This window comes from Pyrus communis, chromosome 17 (genome assembly GCF_041283825.1).
Source record: "Pyrus communis isolate YQ-2024b chromosome 17, ASM4128382v1, whole genome shotgun sequence".
Taxonomy (NCBI): domain Eukaryota; kingdom Viridiplantae; phylum Streptophyta; class Magnoliopsida; order Rosales; family Rosaceae; genus Pyrus; species Pyrus communis.
The window spans coordinates 3,389,175-3,405,785 of NC_142581.1; the positions used below are offsets into that span (position 1 = coordinate 3,389,175).

The window sequence follows — 16,611 nt, forward strand, 5'->3', positions numbered from 1 at the left end:
CAAAAAGTCTATTGTTCACTTTAATGAAAAACCATAATTTTACACTAAAAAGTCAAACCTGGTACTATTCATTTTACTCTTTATTTTGTCCTTATAAAACTCAAAGTTTTCTAGCGTTTTTCATTAATTTTCCTTTTATTTATAAAATAAAGGGAGAAAGGGTGAAGTTTTCACAATACCCAAATTACCCTTCTCCCATTAGGATTAAAAAATCCACTCAAAATGAGACTGGGTAGTTACGTTCACTATTTTTCATAAGCGACAAAAGGGTTTCCTTCAAAATTAAAAAATAAGCCAAAAAGAAATCAAATCGATCACCACTTGCATTGTTTACATATCACCAATAATCAGAGCAAGAACAAGAACCTTGCTTGAAGCAATGAAATCGATTCCGATCTCTGATCACAATCTCTCGGTTATACACATTAGAAACTATTTTCATAGCCGAATGGCAGTCTACACATATACGCAGATTCTTGAAAATGTAAAGAGGCGAGCCAGATTTCGTGCTTACAAGCCCAAAACAGACTGCCAGCTTTTCGCTGTGGCGGAACAATGCCTGCTCTATCTCCTCCTGCTTATCTGCATCATCGTCTCCATTGTCAAAGCCGGAGAAAACTTGAGAACCGGTATTTGGGATGTAGCCTGCCAATCTCAATCTTCGTATCATCTCATCCAATTTCATGTAAATCTCCATTGTTTTCGGGTGTGACTTATCTCCTGCGCTGAACTGATGAACTTGGCCACCAATATAAATTGAACTTATTCCGGGGAGCTTTCTTAAACCCCTATTCTTAAGATCCTGCCTCAGTAAGTATGCCTTGTCCTGCTTTCCTCCTAAAGAATACATGTTTGAAAGCAGGACGTGATAATCTGTGTTGTGGGGATCCAATTGAACCAGTTCTTGCAGCACACGTTCACCAAGCTCTAGTTTTCCGTGGATTCTGCATGAACCGAGAAGGGAACCCAAAACAACCTCGTTCGGAGGCATTGGCATTTGCTTGATCAAGACTTCAGCCTCTTCCAAATGACCAGCCCTTCCTAGAAGATCCACCATACAGGCATAGTGTTCTATCTTTGGAGTTACGCCATAAGATTCAAGATTGTGAAAGTAATGCCGGCCCTGATCAACAAGGCCCGAGTGGCTGCAAGCACTCAACAAAGCAACAAAGGTCAATTCGTCTGGCTTGGCTTCTTCGAGCATTTGAGGAAACATATTCAAAACAAGTTTACCCCTTCCATGCATTGCTAAACCACTGAGCAAAGAGTTCCATGTCACCTCGTTCCTTCGGTGCATTTGCTCAAAAACTTTTAACGCGGTGTCTACTCTACCACATTTCGCATACATATCAACCAATGATGTGCCAACCATGATGTCAATCTCATTCACCGTAGTCTTTAAAGCATAAGCATGAAGCCAACTGCCCGTCACCCTATCTCCCGATTGTGCACATGCCGATAAAAACGAACAGAGGGTGACATAATTTAATCCCAAACCACAAACGAAAACCATTTCTTCAAGAAGCGAAAAAGCTTCGCCGATAAGCCCCATACTCATATATCCAACAATCATAATCGTCCAAGCAACCTCATTTCTCTCAGGCATTTGATCAAACACCACTCTCCCATTTCCCACGCCTTCGAATTTAACCACACCGTCCAAAATCACAGTCCACGACACTACACTCCGCTCCCCCGTTGCTTTGAACAGCCGTCTCGCCATACCCAATTGGCCACACTTGACATACATATCCATGGCCGCATTGCAGGCCTTGACACTAGAATCCCAACCCACCTTCACCACGAACCCATGCCCTTGCTCCCCAACCTCAGCATTGCCCAGCCGAGCACACGCATTGAACAAGCAAGCCATGGCCACGTCGTCCACCTTCACGTCTTCTCTTCTCATTTCGACGAACAAACGAAGCCCAGATTGGAGCATTCCGTGGCGGGCAAAGCAGCCCATGAGGACGGTCCAGTCCACAGCGTCTTTGTGCGAGTGGGGAATTTCATCGAACAGCTTGCGTGCAGAGAATGGACTGCCGTGTGCGGCGTGGAAATGGAGGAGGGCATTGTGAAGGAATGAGTCTGGTGAGGCGGCAAGGCCGCTGGTGACAATGGCGGCGTGGAGCTTCTTTCCGACGTCGACGGAGGATTGACGCGTGCATCCTCGTAAAAGAGAACGGAGGTGGCGGGTGGGGAGTGATGTCAAGGCAGTGTCGGTTGGCCATCTCATATGAGAGAGGCTGAGACCGGCTAATTTATGTTTGGAATTTTGGACAAACAGTACACATAAGTTCACAACCGACTCTTATTCACGTTTCGTTTACACAGTAAAAAAAAATGAACAGTTCCAATTATCACGTTTATATGAAAAAATGATGGCACGTTTACAAGAAGATGACTTACCTTCTTACTCATTTCCTTAAAAAAGAGGGGTAAGCAGTGACGAACCACCGTTTTCCACTCTTTTGGTGCACGGAGGAGGCAAGTTAGGAATTGCATTTCTTCTGTGATTACCATTAAACAGATTCTCAAAGTATCAAACTAGGACCTCCCATTTTTTCCTTTACACTATGTTTGGATGAAGAAATTTAAGATTACTAAAGAATTTTAAAACGTCGGTAATTGAAATAATGAGATTTTATTTTCTAGAATTTGTGAATTTTCTTGTTTGGTCAACCTAAAAAAACAATGGAATTGAATATGAAATTTGTTATTTTTAAACTCTCAATCATATCAATTGGGAAATGACACCTATTTACATAGAATTTAAACTTGGAAATTGAAGGTCCCAAATTTCAAGTTTTTTTCATGCAGAAATTCTAAATTTCTATATTTATGAAGCCAAACAAAGGAATTGGTTCATGTCAATTTGTAAATTCCGACTTTTATCCAAATTCCAAGTTTATTTCCCTTATCCAAACATAATATAGAGAGCTGCTGGTCGCACTTTTCCACCGGAAAGGTGGGAAGTATTGTCTAGCTCAAATGCCAAAATTCCGATTTACGATTAATTAGCTGTATGCAACATGTCCTAATCCAAATCATGAGTTGAGTAAAGCACACGTCCGGTAATGGTAAGCACAAGTTACACAACCAAAAAAGGAATGTTTGGAACGTATCAATATGTTTCCATTACTACACAATCAAGGATCTCCATCTTGACAAACTCAATTTGCACTCGAAAAACAAGGAGAATCAGGAAAAAATGAAAATCTGTTTCGTTCGAAACACCCACAAGCTTAGCAAGAGAAAATGTCTTGGCTTATTTAAGTTTGAAGTACAAGACCAAAGCGATCGCAATGACAAGAAAGGTGATAACTGCAATAATAAGCCACTTGTTCCTGTTCATCCTCCTCGCCATGGAAGTCAGGACTCTCTTGCTTTTCCCTATGTTGTCGTCCACTCCATGAAGCTGCAATCGAAGGAAAAAACAGTTAGATAAATGCACTGCCATTAAAGGAAATCATGCCCGAAAGGTGTTGAGTAAATCATGTTCTAAAGGTGGTATGGCCAGAATCCAGACGGAAATCAGTATATTTTTAAACATTACTCAAGGATGAGAAGGTGTGCATACCGCCACTAAATGTAAGAGAGCGAAAGATGGAAAAGTAACTTGCTCGCGGAAAGATTTGTTAAAAAAACCCTAAATTAATACAGAGCCTGAAACGGTAATTACCGTGGTATGAGCATGTAACAGAGATTGTCTCTGTGAATGCAGATCTTGGAGGATTGAAACACCAAGCTCTTCTGTTTCCAGCATGGTTCTTCTGCTGTCCTTAACTCTGTCACTGGACTTATTTAATCTCTCGGTTGACATCATTAGCCTTGATCTTTGATCAGCTGATGCCTATTTAAGTTTCACGCGTCAGTAAGTATTGTAAAATCATTTATCCAGAATATCAAGAAAGGATGAGTACTTAGAGCAGATTCAGCAGAAGGCATGAGATACTCATTTTATGTCATAGAAAGCAAACACTAGTATCATCATTTATCAGAAACAGAGGAAAAGCTAATCATTATAACAAAAAAGAGAGTGCTCAGCGAAGAACAATTTTCAAAGTAACTCAACTTTTCATCGTTTCTGTGCTTCTCAATAAAAAGTAGAGATACATTAATGCTAAAGGACGCTTCTTTCAAGAATCTTTGTTTGAAATTAGCAAGTGAAGTGACCATCATGTCAAACCAGAACTGATCATGTTCACTGATTCTATTGCTCAACCCAGCGAATTAGATTGAGATAACTAAAGTAGCACACCGAAGTGAAATCTTCCTCAAAAAAGTAGAACTCCTAGTTTCATGCCAAATACATATCAAGATCCATCACGAACTCGCTACCAAATAATGAATCACATTTAATATCTTAAAATAACTATTCGAAACATAAAAGGAAGTTATGAGGATTTAGACATACTGTCAGAGCATCAGCCATGCCTGATTCCAGCAACTCATCTCGGGCAGTTGCATATGCGTTTCCAGACACAAGTCTTTTAACTTCGCTTTTCAGATTATTCAGATCCGACTTATATTCCCTCAACTTAGCAAGAAGCACAGCCTTAATATTTGGTGGCAAACTTCTTGCCTCAAGGTCCATTTTTCGGATCTGAAATTTTTTAAGAAACATCACATCAGTACCAAGTACAATGAAATAACAGAAAACAATCCTCCCAAAGAGAATAGTTCGATCAATTACCAAAGATTCTGCATCATCGATTCCAGCCTTTATTTCAGAAATCTTTTGCTTCTTTTGTTCTGCAGATTAGAATAGAGGCAATAGTTTACAAAAATGTCAGTATCACTTGGCTTGATAAGCGAGAATAAGCATGTTAAAACCCCCCAACAAGCACAATTTGGGATATTAATCTTAAGTCCATCATTTTCGTATGTATAGAAATTTGAAGGTGACGTGTTTTCAGTAAATGTATACCGCATGAATGACTTAAAAACCATTTCCTCTGTATACTCAACTCACAAACTTCCAGTGGGTGTTGCTACAATATTCAACAACAACAACAACAACAAAGCCTTATCCCACTAACTAGGGTTGGCTGTATGAATCCTAGAACACCATTGCGCTCAGTTTTGTGCTACAATATTCAACAACCAAAAAAATTCAGAATAAACTCCTCTTCCATCCATTTCAATGCCATTCAAATGTTGAAGAAATTTAGAGTCTAAATTGAGCACAATCTCAAATTAGACATCCTGCACAATTCAAGATCTGATCCAATTGCCTCGAGTAATTTCAATCCTTTTCTTTCCCGTTTTCTCCTCTAAATTGCAGAAGTCCACTTTTAAAACAACCATTATTAACACATTATGCATAATTCAAGCTGGTGGAAGCTTTACCAGCCTAATGACTTTCACCATCTTTTGAGACCGCTAAGCCTATAGCTACTAATAACTTTTCAACATCAAACAAAGAAGCATAACTTTGCGGCAAAGCGGTAACAGTTAGAAACTTAACAGTCCGGTGATCCAATATACAAATATCCCAACCAATCATAACGAGAACTTGGTTCTCGCGTGATTAAGGCAAATTGAATACATACATTACAATAATCCATCAGGTTTATGCCACCCTCATGCTTAAATCAACAAAAAGACTCAAACTTTATCCTTAAAATCCATTACACCAGCAAAATTATAAACAAAATAAATCATCTAAATACAGGGAACTACACACACATACACTAAATTCACAAAAAAAAAAAAAAAAAAGAAAAAAAAAAAGGAAAAGTGAGAAAAATTGACCTCCATCGAGAGCACCAGCTGCCGTACACTTTTTAGTGAGGTTGGCGGAGAGCTCACTGTAGTTGCGCTCGTACCCTTCAAATACGTTGCTCATCTCTCCCTAAATTTCTCTCTGCATTCAATCCATCACACAATTTCAGCAATAATTCAGATATAAAGCCCTAAATTGATCGAATTTGGAGATTATGATAAGAATTTGAACGATCTGAGATCAATCGAATCGGAGGTAGAGACCTGATGAGATCGGAGATTCAGATGGATCGCCAGAGACGACGGCTGAGGGCGGTGGCGGGTGTTGAATGTTTCTTCTAGGTGGTGGTGGTGGTGGTGTTGCTTTGCTTTCGAAGCGATCGAAACGGCAATGTGCGCGAAAAAGGAAGCCAACTAGTGTATTAATTTTGTGCGCACTTTCTGATAAAATCACTGGCCGTTGGATGCTCGGTCGCTACACTTGGCCCTTCTTGCTTACAACTGTGACGCTGTGGTTAGGGTTCGTTGGTGTATTAATATTGTGTGCACCTCCTTGTTAAATTTGGATGTTAATGAATTTCTTATCGAAAAAAAAAAAAAAGGGTTTTGCATGTGCCTGTCACTAATTGAGATACTCGTGATATTACTAATTGGTTTTATAGTAGATGTTGAATTTTTTTCATGGTATCAGAATAAGTTGTTATATATGAAAAGTCCAATAGTCACATGTGTTTCACGTCACCCAATTTATGTTGTTTGTGTGATAGGCTTGAAAATTCGTCATACATGAGAGAGAATGTTAAGAGTATGAATCTTACATTTAAAAAATAAGAGACTTTGCATGTGCTTCTAACTAATTGGACTCCTCCCTATATTGTCGTTTAGTTTTATGATGAAATTTTAGTTTTCTTCAACTAGTCCCTTATGATTTGATTCGTAATTTTCAAGTACTTGATTATAGATTTCAAGGTGAAAATTACTTTTTTAGTAAATACATAGAAGTGAAGTATCAAAATTTCAATTCTTATTTTCAGTAAGTAAATATAGTGTGAAAATGACTTTAAACTCAAACTTGATTCCCTAATATACCATGTCTAAATATATATAAAACCCAAAATTCATTCACTAATTAACATGTCGTTTTCTATTTTACCCGCTTCACATTTCATATCTTTCTAGTTAATTACACAACGTATTGTCATTAGCAGACAAGCCGTATGACCTAGAGATATTCTCATGCTTATTTTCACATTCTAAGTAAAATGTCTTAGATTCAACGTCATAAATAACTAGTTCAATATCAAATAATTGCAACCTCATGCAACTTCCTGAAGTATTTCTCATACAACCGAAACCTTTTCCCAAATTTTACTCTTAGCAACTCCTATATTCAAAATAAAGTGTTGTCTAATTAAACCGCGAATTACAAATGTCTGAAAAAGCTCTATTACTATTTTATGAGGCAGTCCACATCGATGTAATGAAAGTGATGGACCTACGACAATCACATAACGTCCCCAATAATCGATCCGTTTGCCAAGCAAAATCTCACGACATATTCCTTCATTTCCTTTAATTACATCGGATAACGACTTGTAAGCCTTATTATGACAGTCCCTCGTTGGCTGTCGCGGATTCCCTATCAAAATCCCCTCCGGACTGATCCGCAAGAAACGCGCAACGTGGCGGGAGCCAACGTGGACACAGGGGTACAATCGTCAATTTAGGAAAAAAGAAGTCGGTAATGAAGAACAGCAAACAACTCTCAGGCGCAAAATCCCCATCCTACCCTCCCCTCGCCCTCCCTCTGACCCACAGCTCTCTCTGCTCGAAGTTCATCACTATCCTAATCTACAAATGCTTTCCTCCATCAAAGTTCGAAAATTGAAATCTGCCCATTTGAAGTCGATCGATTTCCTCGGAAGAAATGCTCGTTTCGGCGCTTTTAACGTCGGTGGGAATCAATCTCGCCCTCTGTCTCTTGTTCTTCACTCTGTATTCAGTACTCAAGAAGCAGCCCAGCAACCTCCGCGTCTATTCGCCGCGCTCGTTGGCGGCCAAGGGGGCGTCGGAGGAGAGCAACGGGTTCAATTTCGAGCGGCTGCTGCCGACGGCGGGCTGGGTAAGGAGGGCGTGGCAGCCCTCTGAGGACGAGTTTCTGTCCGTCACCAGCTTGGATGCTGTCGTCTTCATGCGCATTTTTATCTTCAGGTTAGTGGGGGTAGAAAAATGGTGATCTGCTGCTTGCTGGGTGTGTTGAGAGTATTTTTGGGTGTATATTTGAGTTGGGTTTTGTTTGTTTTGAGCTTTTGATGCAGTTTGAGAGTGTTTGGGTTTGCTGGGTGTGTTTAGATTAATTTTGGGTGCTTTGTTTGTTTGTTTGTTTTGGTGCAGTTTGAGAGTGTTTGGGTTTGCTGGGATTGTTGGGGTTTTGGTTCTGCTTCCGATAAATTTTCTGGGGGACCAGCTGAACCGGGATTTGGATATTTCGGATTTGCCCAGCACGTCATTGGACTCCTTCAGTATTTCGAATGTGAATGCCGGCTCGAAATGGTAATTATTAGTTCATTGTGGGAAATTTTGATGACCAAAGTTATTAACTTGACATGAAATTGCAGTATTTGAACAGTGTCTGTTATACTCTTTTGGTTGTTGCCTGTTCTAAACTGGGTTGAAGTGTCATATTTCTACACATTGTTCCCCGAATGCAGTGATTTCCCGTTCTTTGGAATTCAATTCTATCGAATTTATGGCATTTTAAGTTAGCGAGGCACTCAAAGTGAAAAACCTAGGACATACCGGATTCCCCTTGCCAATGGTTGTAACCAAGTTGTATGCTTTTCTTCTATGTGCTTGAACATTTAAAGCTAAAGAAGTAAAAAAAAGTGTGCACATAGGTTGACATTTGGATATAGGTCTCTGATGTGTCTTCTAATTTCTCTGGGAGACGAGATTTGGACTTCTGTCGGTTAAATAACTTCCTCACTTGTTGTTCAAAATAACTTCATCAAGTACGTCTATGTGAAGTTTTCTGTTTTCCTCATTGTTGTTGCTACATCATTTTCAAGTACATTTTATTATATTTATATTAAGCACAGTAAAATTATTCTGAAGATACCCTGATAATTAATTTTGGTTTCCCAAGGTTATGGGTTCACTTCTGTGCAGCATACATTGTCACCGGATTTGTCTGTTATCTCCTTTATTATGTAAGTTTTGTTTTGTTTCTCTTTCATGGCTTATTCCATCACAATTTTCCGTTTCATCGAAAAGAAATAATCAATTGTGATTTTAACTTCATGACTATAACTGCAGGAGTATAGCTATATCTCATCGAAAAGAATTGCTCATTTCTATTCATCCAAACCTCAGCCTAATCAGTTTACGGTAGTAGTTCGTTCTGTTCCTGTATCATCTGGGAGCAGCTGCAGTGAGACTGTTGAGAGTTTTTTTACAGAGAATTATCCTTCTACTTATCTTTCACATTCAGTGGTTCGTCGAACTAACAAACTCCAAGGACTCACTGTAAGTATCTGTTATAGATTTAATCTTTTGTCCTCACACCGACAGGGGTCAGAATTGATTGTGGGAGTGTATTTTTGAATATTTTGGAAAATAAGTGTGAGACCTCATTTGTTTTTCACTTATAATCCTGACATGTGCCTATGCTCGATTGCATTCTTTATTGGATAATCCTGACAATGTGGCAGATAATCAAAGACATGATAGAACTGTTTATGTACCCTTAATACCTCATTATTCTTTGCTGAAAAACGAAATCTTTATGACTTAATTTGTTCTCGAGTTCTGTCATATTTATTGGGTTGACTTTTTAGTTTTTACGAGGCTAAGCTTTTGGAACATTTAATTACTTAATTAAATAGTTTTCAATGAGTATCAGGCTAAGCCCGAACGAGTTAATTTTTTGGTTGTTTTCTTAGTCCCTGCTTGGTGCTTCTGTAATTATTATGTGTATTCTATTTAGATTATTAAACGTCACACTTCAGAGTCCCTTTCTACTTGCTTCATCCCACACTGCCTGGGTGTCCGTCATACTTGTATTTTTTTGGGTTTCTGAAACATCACACCAGACAGCATTTGAACAAAAACTGTAGCAGTTAACATTTCTCTATCAATGAGATATGTGAACAATTCATTTTCTTTTCTTTGTAGAGTAAAGCAGGGAAACTATACAGAAAGCTTATGCGACTGAGATCAGAAACTAATACTCAGCAAAGATTAAGGCGTGATGGCTGTTGGGGGCTGTTTGGACGCAAAGTTGATGCTTTAGACTACTATGGAAAGAAATTGGATGATTTAGAAGATAATGTGAGAATGGAGCAAACGTCAGTGGCAGGAAAGGTATTCGTACTATTATTTTTTTCAAGAGAGTGATAGTAATTGTTTGGTAATGGTATTAAAGAAGTTCTCCTCTGCTTAAGACTTCATTGAGCAAATGTTTAACGCGAGAGGTGAAACAGAAGTATCTGGGAAATATAATAGAAATGAGTAACGCACAATCATCCTCTTATTATTTTTGTTATGTTAGCTTTAGGAATTGTATGAATAAACATGCATACCCACATGTTGACTTGTAAAAGACAGGTGGAATTTTAGAGGAAAAAAAAAATCATAGTTCCAATAGATTTTTCTGAAATTGTTTGATTTATATGAACATGAAATTTGATGCATTTGTTCCATGATGCCCAAAAAATATTAATTATAGGACGTTGCAGCTGCCTTTGTGTCGTTCAAGTCCCGGCTTGGTGCTGCAGTAGCTTTTCACATTCAGCAAGGAGAAAATCCCATAGAATGGCTTACCGAGAGGGCTCCGGAGCCCCAGGATGTTCACTGGCCCTTCTTTTCAGCATCTTTTATAAAAAGATGGATCTCCAAGCTGGTGGTGGTGGTTGCATATACTGCTCTTACAGTTCTATTCCTCATTCCAGTTGTAGTAGTGCAAGGCCTTACCAATCTTAATCAGTTGGAAACCTGGTTCCCGTTTCTGACAAGCGTACTGGACCTGTAAGTAGAAATTTATCAGTTTTACTAATTGACTCTTTTACTTACGACATCTGCTGAATTGTACGATTTCTTGACTTGCAGAACAGTTGTCAGTGCAGTCATAACAGGATATCTTCCAAGTCTTATTCTTCAATTGTTCATGTCGTTTGTGCCACCCGTCATGATAATGTTGTCTTCCTTGGAAGGATACATCTCCTTCAGTCAGATACAAAAAAGTGCATGCAGCAAGATGTTGGGGTTCACAATATGGAATGTTTTCTTGGCAAATACACTATCAGGAACACTTCTCTATGGGTTCGAAATCTTTCTTGAGCCCAAAAAGATTCCGGGGATACTTGCTGATGCTGTTCCGGCACAGGTAAAAATACATACGTCATGTTAGCATGTATCATTCTCTCGCTAGAATAATCATATTAATTTTTAGTTGCTTTTTGCAACTTCATTACGTTGTGTAACTGTTTAAAGTACAATGTTAAGACCGGAAATTTGAATTTTGCTTCCTGGTCAGTTTTTTCCTGATCCGTAACTTTTGAAAAACTTATCGTCGATCATCATCAAATTATAATGTTGGTGATAATGTGAAGAATTGTTATCAATAAAAAACCAGTGGTACTTCTATGATCGTATATTTGTCAGGTGAACTTGAGATTCAGTTGATGTGCTATATTTTTAACTTTTGAAACCAATTGTTTGCATCACGAATTCATGATGAAGTTATTATATAGAGTCGTTATCTTGGATGCAGGCATCATTCTTCATTGCATATGTTGTGACATCTGGATGGACCAGCCTTCTATCTTCAGAACTCTTCCGCGTGACTCGCCTGATTTTGAGCATCATAAAAAGACCATTTTCAGGAAAAGATGATGAATTTGAAGCTCCTTCAATTCCATACCACAGTGCAATTCCTAAAGTTCTCTTTTTTGGACTCCTCGGATTGACATACTTCTTCCTCGCTCCACTAATTCTCCCGTTCCTCATGGTTTACTGTTGCCTGGGATACATAATCTTCCGTAACCAGGTTAGTTTGATGCTCTCTCATTGTATAAAAATTAATTTCAACTATAATAAACCAACCATAATTTAATTTAGAGAGAAGATGGACATGGGTGGTGGGAAGTTGGTATTAAGGACACAATACAACTTCATGTTTTGAAAACTCCCAATGCAACTTATTGGGTCCTTCTTAGTAACTATTAGCGTTTCAAATGGATCGGACTGAAACTCCAAAATGTAGGTTGTGTCATGACTAAATATTGGTGCTAGGGTAATGAGAAATAAATTAAAAAATTGGTGCAACCCCAAACTCCTCTTGCACCGTCAAACCTCAGACAAGGAAAGCTTTCTGCAAGGTCAATTTTTCGCTTTGTTGTTATGTCTTGAATTTTTGGCAATTCGTTTTAGTGATCTTAGAAGCACATATAGGACCCTATTCAGTTGAGTTACTAACTTATACTCAAAAAGTAGGCTGACACTTTGACATTACTTCATATTTTGTACAATCTAAGTATATATTTGGTCATTGATCGAAGTTTTATTGTAAATTTTGTTGTATTTAACAAGTTTTGGTTCTTTTTATTCTGATGTTATATATTGACAATTTTGAACAGTTTCTGAATGTATATGAACCCAAGTATGAAACGGGTGGAAGATTTTGGCCAACGGTGCACAATTCAACAATTTTTTCCTTGGTGCTGATGCACATTATTGCAATTGGAATGTTTGGGCTCAAAGAGATCCCCTTAGCGGCCGGTTTGATTATTCCTCTTCCGATTCTCACGCTTCTTTTCAATGAGTACTGCCGCAAACGATTCCTTCCAATATTCCAAGACTATCCAGCTGAGGTATGTCGGTACTAATGCTATCAACTTTTCGTTTATTTCATTTGCAACGGAATTATAATTAGTTAATGTTCCAAATCTGGTTTTTACCCTGAATATACCCTATCTCATCAGACCATCGATATCTGACAATGACATCGAATTGGTTATCATTAATATGGTTCCTTGTATGAAAAAGTTAAGGAATATATATCTCAGCTGACGATTTGGCGTGTATATAAGAACCTCATTACCGCGTTTTGATGCAGTGTTTGATAAAGAAAGATAGAGAAGACGAGAAGGATCCCACAATCTCTGCATTTTATGAAAAGTTAACCACTGCTTACAGGGATCCAGCTCTGTTGCCAATGCAGCATCCGCGGAGCACTGATGGATACAGGTCTCCCCTTCTTCAATCCGTCGTCTGAAGCAAGGGGTTTGTCTCGTTACATAAAACCGAACTTACCTGTCTCTACGAAAATAAAAAACGAAGAACGAAACAGCTTGTGCTGCGAATACGGGGGCAGAAGTTTTGGCTAAAAATGTAGGTAAGATTGTGTGTGGTGAGTCTGTATTTTCATGTAAAATGTGAAGAGTGTGATCTTTCAGTTAGGCTTGTAAACCATGTGAATTTTTTGGAGAAGCACCTCTCGTCTAGAAGTGATCCTGGCTTTCCAAAATCACTTCCAAACAAACCCTTGATTTCGAGAAGTAGAGTTGTATGTTAAACATTTGTTACTATCGTAATGATTGTCGTTGTAATATTAGTAATCTTTCACATCTTTATTGATATATGCGGTTTGAATAACGTGTATTTTCATGCATAAATATTTGTGTTGAATGATATTCCAATTCTTAGACATGAAATATTGCACGACATTATGTGATTAGCTTTAGATATTAGTTACAGTTGTATCCCAACACAGAAAATTTATTTTTATACTCTCAACTAACTTAACTAACTTTTGGCAACCAATTCCCAAAACATGCTGATTCTGATGTTCCATTTGTCAACTCAAAACCCCCCTTCTACAACATTGTTGAAGATTGGAACAGTTCCATTTTTCCAGATTATTAACGTACGACTTTGACATTTGTCAACCTTACCTATAATTTATGTGATTTATGTCACACTTTTATTTTTCCTTCTTAATTTTCTGGGCCGTGTCCCCTCTGCCAGAAACAGCCTACATTTTAGAAATTGGAGGCTTAAGGATGTTGACATTTGGCTTGTTTTCTGGCCTCCACGTGGAGCAACAACAAAGGGCTATTGACATGTTCCTTAGAAAACTTTTTTTGGTCAAAATGTACCCTTATTTTTTAGGTCAAATGTCAAAATGTCCCTTAGAAAACGTTAGGATGATAAAAAATTTAGGTTTAACTTGACGCAATGTTATTAACTACCCTTTCCATGCTAACTTTAAATAATGTTCTTTGTAATTTAAATTAATTAGGCTGATGAACACATGACATGCAGACATGGCAGCACCACGAACCTTAAGTGCAGTACAATCTATATTTTTCTTCTTCATAAGGGGAAAAAGGAATAGTGACGTAACTCGTGCAGAAGCAGGGCCGGTTGTAACTTTCAATAAAAACTAGAACTGGATGGATGCTAAACTGATAAGAAAGATGTACTAAAAAAAGAAAACAAAAAGAAATATTGCCCGTAAATTGTGCAAAAATAGAGTTGGTTATAATTTCTAATAATAAATAGATTAAATAGACAATAAAAATAAGGTAGTGCTATTCACACATTTTTTTACTTATTACACATCATTGTTAATTTTTTTGTCCATTGATCTTCATAAATTTATTCGATTCGACGGTCGGAAATGAAATGAGGTTTGTGAGAAGAAAAATAGGTGTGTAGATTACACCACCCTAAAAATACACATGTAACTTTTAATAAAAAATAAAACCGCATGGACACTAAACAGACAAAAAGAGATGCAATAAGCCAAGATATAAATACAATTTATTGTATATATAGTGCGTATCCCTTCAGATTTAATTCTATTGGAAACTTGTAACCAATTTATTGTAAATACTTTCCTAGATTTTAAAGAATCTAGGTAATTACTATTGAGAAATGCTAAGTAGACTCTCTAAAAAATCGGACTTTTTATGAACTCTCTACAATCTCATATTTCTTGCATAGTAGTTTATAATGTTGGCACGGAAATTAATTTTAAACTATGAGGTGACAGAAAGTCCATGAAGAGGAGAAATATTCATTGTGTCCAAAACATGAGTGACACATTATGTGTCATTATATAAGTGAGGGAAGTTTTATTTTTAAGTTGTTAATATTTTAAACAAGTATCTTATCATTTGTATAGTAACGCGTGATGTACCGTTTTATGTCCAGACATATGAAAAATCTCTCCATAGAGAACCTCACTTTCAGAGATTCTCTTTAGCATTTCTTTTTATTTTTCAATTTTTAATGGTTTCATGGTTAACTTCAAAATGTGAACAATCGAAAGATTCGGCAGCCTCGGACTTGTTCATCTCTTCCTTTGTCCATGGCCGCCATACAATCCGTTAGATTTGCTACCTGATCTTTTTTAATTACCCTTTTTTGCTTCTTCTTTTGTGTTTACATAGTTGTTTTTTGTCTTAAATCTTCTTCACTGGTGTGTTCTTGCTAATTTGTGCTTTCTCAGATGTCAAATCAACCGTTAACCCAACAAAGTTGCTAACTTCTTAATACTAACCAACCCAACAAAGTTGATAACGGCTTAATGATAATTATTAATCTTGATGTTTTCGGAAAGTTTGAACGTAGGATCGTAAACGGTTATTCGGAACCCATAACATCTCTGAAATGTCTTACATGGCTTTTAAGAAGCTTATGGTGTAGAAAAAGACATTTTAGTTAAAATGGTTATAAGATTGACATAATTTCTCATTTTAATCATTGAAATTTAAAATCAATAGAAATTGTCTCAGAATTTATCCAACATCAATCATTTTGGTCATTGTGTGAAAAATCTTTGTTAAATAACCAAAATGATAAAAATACCCTCAGCTTAATAAACAATGGGTCAAAATGATTTGATAAAATTTGAGGGTATTTTTGTCATTTTTCCTTATTTGATGGAAATTTTTCACAAAAAGACCAAAATGATTGGTGGATAAACTTAAGGATCAATTTTATCGATTTTAAATCTCAAAGACCAAAGTAAAGAGTTATGTCAATTTTATGGACCATTTTAGCTAAAAAACCGTTAAAAATGCCACAAAAATATAGTTTCTTTATACATAGCTTTAAAAAACTAATTAAAATTGAGACTTAGTTCACAACTTTTGTTTAAAAACACATGATTATATAATAATATATTCAAATTACACTTATCTTGTAATTAAATATGTGCTAGAGTGGGCTGGACATGCTTCCTTGTAGGGGTGGCTTTGTAAAAATCGATCTTCTTAACTTTTTTTCATGAATGATTAGCCTAGTAGGGTTAATTTACTGTGAGGTTATTTACCCAAGGCAATGTAAATTTTGACCTTATATGGCCATGAAAGTGACATAAAACGCGTTGTTCTACAAGTCACATCCAAGATTAAAAAAAAAAAAAAATTAAGAATGTTTGCCCCTTAATTTTTGTCCCATCATAAGAAAGCTAGTGGCTTTAGCTTTAGGAGAAAATCTGGATCCATTGTGTTAGTTTTGGTTGGGATAGGAAGAGCAAATTGGAACTGTCAAATTATTATTTAGAAATTAATCATCGTTTGAAAATATTTTTAAAATGATTTAAAGTACTTTAAAAAAAATGATTTTAGATTTTAAAAATACTTAAAATGCTTCTTCAAAGAACTGATGCTTCTTGTAGGAAGCACTTCAAGTACTTTTACAAGATTCACTTGTATTTTTAATAAGGATTGATTCCAAAAAGATTTTACCAAAATCATTTTTAGTCATGTTAAAGACACTTCCAAATGAGCCTTTAGTGTCGGTATTTCATGAAAAAGGTCTGGTAATTAAGAAGACTATCGATTTAAACCATATTTTGTATATCATATGACATGG

General features: G+C 37.0%; 3 protein-coding genes across 3 annotated transcripts; 1 reads left to right on the plus strand and 2 right to left on the minus strand.

The window, feature by feature from the left end:
• Window positions 1-290: 290 nt before the first annotated feature.
• LOC137709438 (Pentatricopeptide repeat (PPR) superfamily protein) lies at window positions 291-2,360 on the minus strand. The gene has a single exon (XM_068448527.2). The coding sequence runs from the start codon at window positions 2,234-2,236 to the stop codon at window positions 338-340; it is 1,899 nt and encodes a 632-aa protein (XP_068304628.2). The 5' UTR covers window positions 2,237-2,360; the 3' UTR covers window positions 291-337.
• Window positions 2,361-3,091: 731 nt separating this feature from the next.
• On the minus strand, window positions 3,092-6,197 carry LOC137708268 (vesicle transport v-SNARE 13). Its single transcript, XM_068447309.2, has 6 exons — window positions 5,992-6,197; window positions 5,758-5,869; window positions 4,697-4,755; window positions 4,418-4,606; window positions 3,683-3,853; window positions 3,092-3,418 (listed from the first exon to the last, which is right to left on the minus strand). Exons 2-6 carry the CDS (start codon window positions 5,849-5,851, stop codon window positions 3,269-3,271), a joined length of 663 nt encoding a protein of 220 aa, XP_068303410.1. The 5' UTR covers window positions 5,852-5,869; window positions 5,992-6,197; the 3' UTR covers window positions 3,092-3,268.
• A 1,104-nt stretch (window positions 6,198-7,301) lies between these two features.
• LOC137707862 (hyperosmolality-gated Ca2+ permeable channel 2.3) lies at window positions 7,302-13,380 on the plus strand. The gene is made up of 10 exons (XM_068446791.2): window positions 7,302-7,938; window positions 8,122-8,280; window positions 8,873-8,936; window positions 9,043-9,252; window positions 9,901-10,089; window positions 10,454-10,752; window positions 10,834-11,110; window positions 11,498-11,773; window positions 12,363-12,596; window positions 12,842-13,380. Exons 1-10 carry the CDS (start codon window positions 7,655-7,657, stop codon window positions 12,998-13,000), a joined length of 2,151 nt encoding a protein of 716 aa, XP_068302892.2. The 5' UTR covers window positions 7,302-7,654; the 3' UTR covers window positions 13,001-13,380.
• Window positions 13,381-16,611: the final 3,231 nt, after the last annotated feature.